Raw genomic sequence first — 7,412 nt, 5'->3', positions numbered from 1 at the left:
GTTTTGTCTTCTCCATCTTTTACTCTTTTGTAATGAGAAGTAGGAAGAGACATAGGAAGAAATGAGAGTTTCTTTGAGAAGTGTATAGCGACACATAAAGTCAAGTATATATTATTAAAAGATCAAGGACACTAAGATGGGGAAGAATTTCTATGGGTGTGGGGAAATGGTGAGTTAAGCCAGCAGGGACTTGTGGGATAGTGTGGCAAAAACTTGCTACAGAGGGGGAAAAGGAAGTGGTAAATGATACCTGAGAAAGCCGATTTGTAGTACAAGCCAAATTTCATTAACAACAACAATAATAATAAAGTCTTGTGGGATCTGAGGTCTAGGATAGGATAACTATTTTAATTTATTCTAATATTCATTTTCAGCAGCTAGTTTGTCATATGTGACATGAAACTGTTTTAGAGGTATGGGGTTGAATTGAGTGATGACTGAGCGCTTTCTAGAATAAGTTCCCATGATTCAACAATAGCTTTCTCTTTTTTATCCTAATGGAGCACCATGGCTAAGACATATGAAATAATTGTACACTATATTCTGATAGAATATAGCACACTAAAATGAAGTTACAATTAGCATATAAGTGGGGACATTGGGGGAAGAGGAGATGAAAGCTTTATGCAGGAGAAATCTACATGAATAATTCAAGGCTCATGGTCTAAAACCAACAAGTCAGGGATTGGTGACTTGCATGAAACTGCCTCTTTGAAAGGAGGGTATCAGCAAAGACCCAATAGTGCAGGACCTTGACTATAAAAATACAAGCTATTGCTGCGCCTGGTGGTGCACACCTGTAATCCCAGCAACTCCAAAAGCTGAGAGAGGAAGATCACAAGTTCAAGGCAAGTCTCAGCAACTTATTGAGGCTCTCAGTAACTTATCAAGGCCCTGTCTCAAAATTAAAAAAAAAAAAAGAAAAAGAAAAGACTGAGATATAGCTTTCAGTAGTAAAGTGCCCCTGGGGGTTCAATCCCCAGTACCAAATAAAGAAAGAAAATAAAGAAAAAGCTATATAAGCTATTATTATGTTATTGGCAATAGTAAAATAGTAAACAGTGAATATTCTTAGAATGTTACGTGACTCAAGAGATACAATTTTTAGGACAAAGTAATATGCTTACACATGCAAAACCCATGTAAGTGAGGTTGTAAGAATCTTTTGCAAAGCCATTTGAAACCTGAAGAGATGGAGGGCCTCCTTGTGAGGTGCAACATTCAGTTTAGTGAAGGGATATTGTGGGAAGCAAGTCTTTTGGTCAAATTTATAGACACTAGACATGAATGATGACTCAGAGGACATAACAAACCAGGGAAATCTGCAAACATGAAAAATGAACAAAAGTAGAGTGAGGAAGCAGTACTACTAGATTGGTTGGAGTGGATGAGAAGTGGCAGATGATCCAAAGCCCAATTCTGAGTGAATTGAACAGTCTGAGGTCAGGCACTCACTGAGGACTCACCCCTCATCTGGGATGCTGCATTAGCAAATGAATCACTCTGAAAGAGTGCTATATTGCTCAGAGTCTTTACCTTCAAGTCCTGAGCCAAACTCTCATATCAAGGATTGAAACGAGTACACTGTACCAGTTGCATGCCATACCTTGGCAAATATAACTACCAGAAATTTCATTGCCTACCTACATTGATTAGGATTTGTCCTGTAAATTAATTTTTAATTTGACTTTATGATTTTAGGAATGAGAGACCAATAAACATTGTAGTTTCAGGTGATAAGAACCTGGGTCTCTCTGAGCCCTATTGCCTTTCAATGCCTCTAAACAGAACAAAGAGAAATTATTATGGCACTGAATTTTTTTAATCCAGTTACTTTGTCAGCAAAGGTGAACAATGTGCATTTTTAATTTATCAATCTCATTTTCTCCTTCTTGCCTCCAACTATTTTGTCAGTGGGTGTCAAAAAGGATGATGATGATGATGGAATGGTAGCAGGAAGACACACACACTCTACTCCTTAGGGATCTGGATATTACCATTCCAAGACAGCATAATTGAAAACAAATTCATAATTTATGCATGCGTGCACGCACACACACACACACACACACAGGTCTCAATGACTTAAATTTTAATAGATGAAAGGATAATGAATTCTTGTTGCTTGGCAATAAAAGCTATCTGAACAAAAAGGAGTTGTGATAAACAGGCTATTATTATTATAAATGCAATCTAGTTAAGACTAAAAAGGGTTTTGAGATTATGTCAGCCAGCACTGGGATTAAAATATTGCAATGGCTTCTCACTCTCTGCCACTGAAGACCAGGTCTAAGTCATTAAGCCCATGCCCCTATTGCAAAATATCTGTTATTATTCTCATTTTACCACTTGCTTCTCCACCTCACTGGCCCCTTATTTATTTCTCCTGCATACCAAGAGTTCATTTTTTGCTTCAGACTCTTCCTGACATAATCATGCTTTCTAACCATTTCACTTTAATCTATTCCAGATATTAATTTTCTTCTTAGTAATAATAATCCAAATTATTTTCTAAACTGGCCTATATATTCATTTTCTATATTTCTATCTACTAAACAATAAGCCTTCAGAGGATGATTTTATTTTCTGACTCATTTAGAACCTATGAATTGAACCCAATAAGGATGTGGCCAAAGATCTGTACACAGCATGCCCATCTCACAGATATTTAATATTAAAGAGATTTTAACCTGGTCTATTCTGAGATTCTATATCCTTTTCCTCTAAATCAGTAAAACTTCTCTTTGGCCCTCTTATATTCAGAGAAGTCACAAATTATTATGGCCATAACTGTGGAATAACTATTGATATACTAACAAATTTCATTTTCCTGGTCATTTATTGTCCCCATTTATAAACAGAAACTTTATATGAGATCATAAAGCCTGAAAGGATTTAATCTATATTATTAGGTTCAGTCTACATGAGAGGTTAGAGGTTAAAACAATTTGAAGATAAAGCTTCCCTCTAATAAAGTGCATAGGTAAAATCTTCATCTGCTTTTGTATATATTTATGAGTTCTGGTCATAGGGGTAAATAGTCAAGCCAGATTCAAAAACAAAACAAAACAAAAAAAAGGTATCAATTCTTCCTGTTTTGTTGAGTGTCATACTACAGAATAGAAATGAATCCACCATAAGACTGAGCTATGTCATCAGTAGTTTTCCAAATGAACTAAAGTCAGCATACAATAATTATACAGCCACATCAATGTTTATAGCAGTACAATTCACAATGGCCAAAATATGGAACCAGGCCAGGTGCACATCAGTGGATTAATGGATTAAGAAAATGTGTTGTAAATATACAACAAAGTTTTACTCAGTCATAAAGAAGAAGGAAATTATGGCATTTTCTCATAAGTGGGTGGAACTGGAGAACATTATGCTGATGGAAATAAGCCAGAGCCAGAAAATCAGGGGTCAAATGTTTTCTCTTGTATGCATAAACTAAACCAAAATAAGGGAAATAAAGGGGGAGTGTGTTGGAACTCAGGAAGATAGAGGGAAGGAAATTGAGGGGAAGAAAGGAGGAAGGAAAAGGAGAAGAAATGCAGAATGAATTTGACAAAATTACATAATATACATGAATAAATGTATCACAGTAAATTGTACTTTCATATATATCTATAAAGCACCAATTTAATAAACAATGCATATGTTGAAAAAATAGTATATATATATATATATATATATATATATATANTATATATATATATATATATATATATATATATATGATAAAAAGTGTAGAGGAAGGGGAATTGGGGGATTGAGAAGAAGAAGAAAGGAGGAAGCACTGGAAACTGAAATAGAACAAGGTAAACTCCATGAATGTATGATTAAGTCAAAATGAACCCAATTATTATGTTTAACTATAATGTACTAACAGGAGGATTAAAAAGTATCTATAGTTATATTTGATCCACAGGACTGCAAAACAAAAACAAAGCAAATTTTATTAAAAATGTAGTTCTGTCCCAGCTGTGAGAGTATATGTGGACTGTTAGACAATGAAAAAACAAAACAAAACAACAACAACAAAGAAACCCAAAAACCAACTCTGACTCTATAGTTGTTTTGCAAACACTTAGAGAAAGCAAAGGAGGTGATTCCTAGTATTATGTCTTGGAATAAAACTGGCTGACATTATTTGAAAGATAAATCATGCAAGGTCACGATACCTACCAAGAGACCTCCCATCACTCTTCACTGAGATAGAAAAGCTACCCCCAGACCCTGGCTCAACAGCCAGCACCCACTTATCCAGTGGGAATGCATATTACCTGGTAACTACACAGTGCATTGACAGGGAAGCAAAAATGTTTGCTCAAAGTAGACATGCTTTATTTATTTCAGATTGAAGCTAGGGTTCAGTCCTATGTTGTGTTACACAACACTAATGTATGTCTGCACTAAAACTGATGCTTCACAGAAATCTTTTTCCTCAAACTATTGTGAATTAGGGAGACAGTGGCCTAAACCCATAAAGAATGTATTCAAAGATCAATATAGCACTTTTCCTTTGGAAATCATTCCTACCTATATGACATTTATATTTGCTCCATCAGAGATATTAAACACTGTGCTTAAATACGAATCTCCTAATACCTGATTTTTTTACATAGATGTCTATGCTTTAACCTCTAGGCCTCTCTGAGACTAGAGACAAAAATGTAGAAAAGACTGGCAAGGAAAACCTAGAAAATTCTCTGACAAGAGAAGGAAAACTAGCTAAAGAATTAAAAGGAAAATTGAGACAATTGACTTGAAACAGCAGAAAGACCCTAAAAAAAAGTGTTAGCAGTGAAATTCCTTTGAGGGGGCCTCCCTAGCACTATCTTAACATGGTTATCTGAACCCTGCCCTGCTCAAACCACACCCTCAGTGTGACCAGCCTTGCCTTTGACCAATAGCCTTTGTTATTGACCAATAGCCTCAGGATATGTGGTGAGTCAAGGGTCCACAGCATGGGGGATGAAGAATAAAAGGATGTGCCTTCTAGTAGTCTTCAGTTGCTTCTGAAGCATCTGAGATTATCGATAAGCTCCTAGACCAGACACCATGGTTCATTTCACAGCTGAGGATAAGGCTGCTATCACAAGCATGTGGAGAAAAGTGAATGTGGAAGAAGCTGGAGGAGAAACCTTGGGAAGGTAGGATCTGGGGGCCAGGACAAGGGAGGGTAGGAAGGAAACTGCAACTAGCAGAAATCTAGGCATCTTCTTGGGATTTGTGAGACACCCTGACTTTCCAATTATCATTGCTCTATCTCATAGGCTCCTGGTTGTCTATCCCTGGACCCAGAGGTTCTTTGACAGCTTTGGAAACCTGTCCTCTGCCTCTGCCATCATGGGTAACCCCAAGGTCAAGGCCCATGGCAAGAAGGTTCTGACTTCCTTGGGAGACGCTTTAAGGGACATAGATGACCTCAAGGGTGCCTTTTCCCAGCTGAGTGAGCTGCATTGTGAAAGGCTGCATGTGGATCCTGAGAACTTCAGGGTGAGTCCAGGAGATACTCAATTTCTTTTGCTCTCAGCCTTGGGAAAGCTTAGGTAATTAAGCATTGATCTGAGCATTAGTGAAGCTACCTGTAGAGAGTGACATATTCTGAGATATTGAATTCGGGAGTAAAGCAACTGCAGAGGGCTCACTCAGCTGAGACCAAGTGGTACTTGGGCCTAAGGGGTGCTTCTAGAAGTCTAGAGTACACTCTGTTGGCTTTGAGAGGATAGTTATATAAAGATGGAGAAGATCGGTTTTTAAAATGAAACTCTTATAGGATGAACCCTTTTTTACAAGAAAATTCTTTTTCCCTCTTTTTAATTCATTTTAAACCCTGCTGAAAGCAAGAAAAGAATAGCTATAGAGAGGATATTCTCACGTTGACTCAGTAAAAGGAAGAAACCTAGGCCAAGCATTGCTAAGGCAATTCCCATATTGGTTGGGCATTTTGTGAAGTGTTTCTAATGCTCAACTTACAACCCCAGAAGAGGGGTTATGTGTCTCAGACAGACAAACAACTGGAACATTTGGACTGCATTGGGTTTGGAAAGATAACTGATAACCGTGTTTTTTAAAAATTTTTAAGTCCAAAAAATGTGGGGTTTTGGGTTGGTAAGATATAAAATTTCAAATCATGATACACACATTTAAATTTAAATATTTAAAGCCTGATTAGTTCCACAAAGGGAATGAACTACCTGTGTAGTTTGGGTACCTGGGCTTCACCTCAGGCTTTGAGGGAAATTGACATATGCGTAGTTCTGAGTGAGAACTGGGTGTTTAGATAACAGGAAACCAGTTTAGATCTCTCTGTTCACTGTGCTTATTATCTATTGTCTCTTTCCACTTCACAGCTCCTGGGAAACATGCTTGTGATTATTCTGGCAAAACATTTTGGCAAGGAATTCACCCCCCAGATGCAGGCTTCCTGGCAGAAGATGGTGGCTGGAGTGGCCAGCGCTCTGGCCCACAAGTATCACTGAACCTCCCACCCATAGTGCAGAAGATTCAGAGAGAAGCTTTCTTTCCAATAATAACAAAAATAATAAAAGTATTCTTTTAAGAAATATTTTGTGATTACCTTCAGTTCTACTTTTACATGTACTTTTAAATATATAAGCACAAAAGAATTTTATGTTGAGGTCGTGTGTGTGTGTGTGTGTGTTCTCCATTTATTTTTGCAAAAGATGTATATTTTACTGAGAAAATAAAAGAAGGACATGCACATGTAAGTTCCCCAAGGGAAAGCACAGGTGCAGGAGAGTTCTGGTGGGAAGGAAGAGCTCTATGGTACAAGGAGTCTCAGAACAAGACAATTTAGATTAGAGGAAGAACAATTCAGGGAGAACCCCCCAAGGGCTAGTCAGAGGCACTGTACCAAGAATGGGCTAAATGGAAGAAAATTATTCCAGGCTTAGGAGGTCAAGGTTCAGGCAGGGGTTGTGATTACATTCTATTGGCTTTTGTTTTTCATAGCACTTTAAAAAATATTTTTGTAGTTGTAGTTGGTACAATATCTTTATTTATTTTTTTATGTGGTGCTGAGGATCAAACCCAGTACCTCACACGTGCAGGGAAGTGCTCTACCACTAAGCTACAGCCCCAGCCCCTTTTCATAGCACTTTTTTGGCTAGAGTGGGGGTTGGAGGAGAAAGCTCTTGCCCAAGTCAACTCCAGAGAACTGGCCCTCATTTTTCTGAGGAAATGTATACACTAAGTGTTGGTGTGTACCTCATGGAGGTTGAATTAGTCCTTATGAGAGACAATGCCAAAGTGTGCAAATTATTTGTAGCATGTCAAGGAAAAGAAATTATTATAACCTGCTAGGAGAGGTGAGGATACTTGTGAGGAAAATAAACCAGCAGATCAGAAGCTGCATCAGTGTGTCTGAGCAAAAGACCAACACT

The 7,412-nt window shown here is 37.7% G+C and overlaps 1 protein-coding gene across 1 annotated transcript; it reads left to right on the top strand.

Annotated features, from left to right (window-relative positions):
• Positions 1-5,014: 5,014 nt before the first annotated feature.
• LOC107160996 (hemoglobin subunit gamma) lies at positions 5,015-6,488 on the top strand. The gene is made up of 3 exons (XM_015507554.2): positions 5,015-5,156; positions 5,280-5,502; positions 6,360-6,488. Exons 1-3 carry the CDS (start codon positions 5,065-5,067, stop codon positions 6,486-6,488), a joined length of 444 nt encoding a protein of 147 aa, XP_015363040.1. The 5' UTR covers positions 5,015-5,064.
• Positions 6,489-7,412: the final 924 nt, after the last annotated feature.

This window comes from Marmota marmota, unplaced genomic scaffold (assembly GCF_001458135.2).
Source record: "Marmota marmota marmota unplaced genomic scaffold, marMar, whole genome shotgun sequence".
In the NCBI taxonomy this organism is placed as follows: Eukaryota; Metazoa; Chordata; class Mammalia; order Rodentia; family Sciuridae; genus Marmota; species Marmota marmota.
This window is presented reverse-complemented; position numbering and strand designations above follow the sequence as displayed.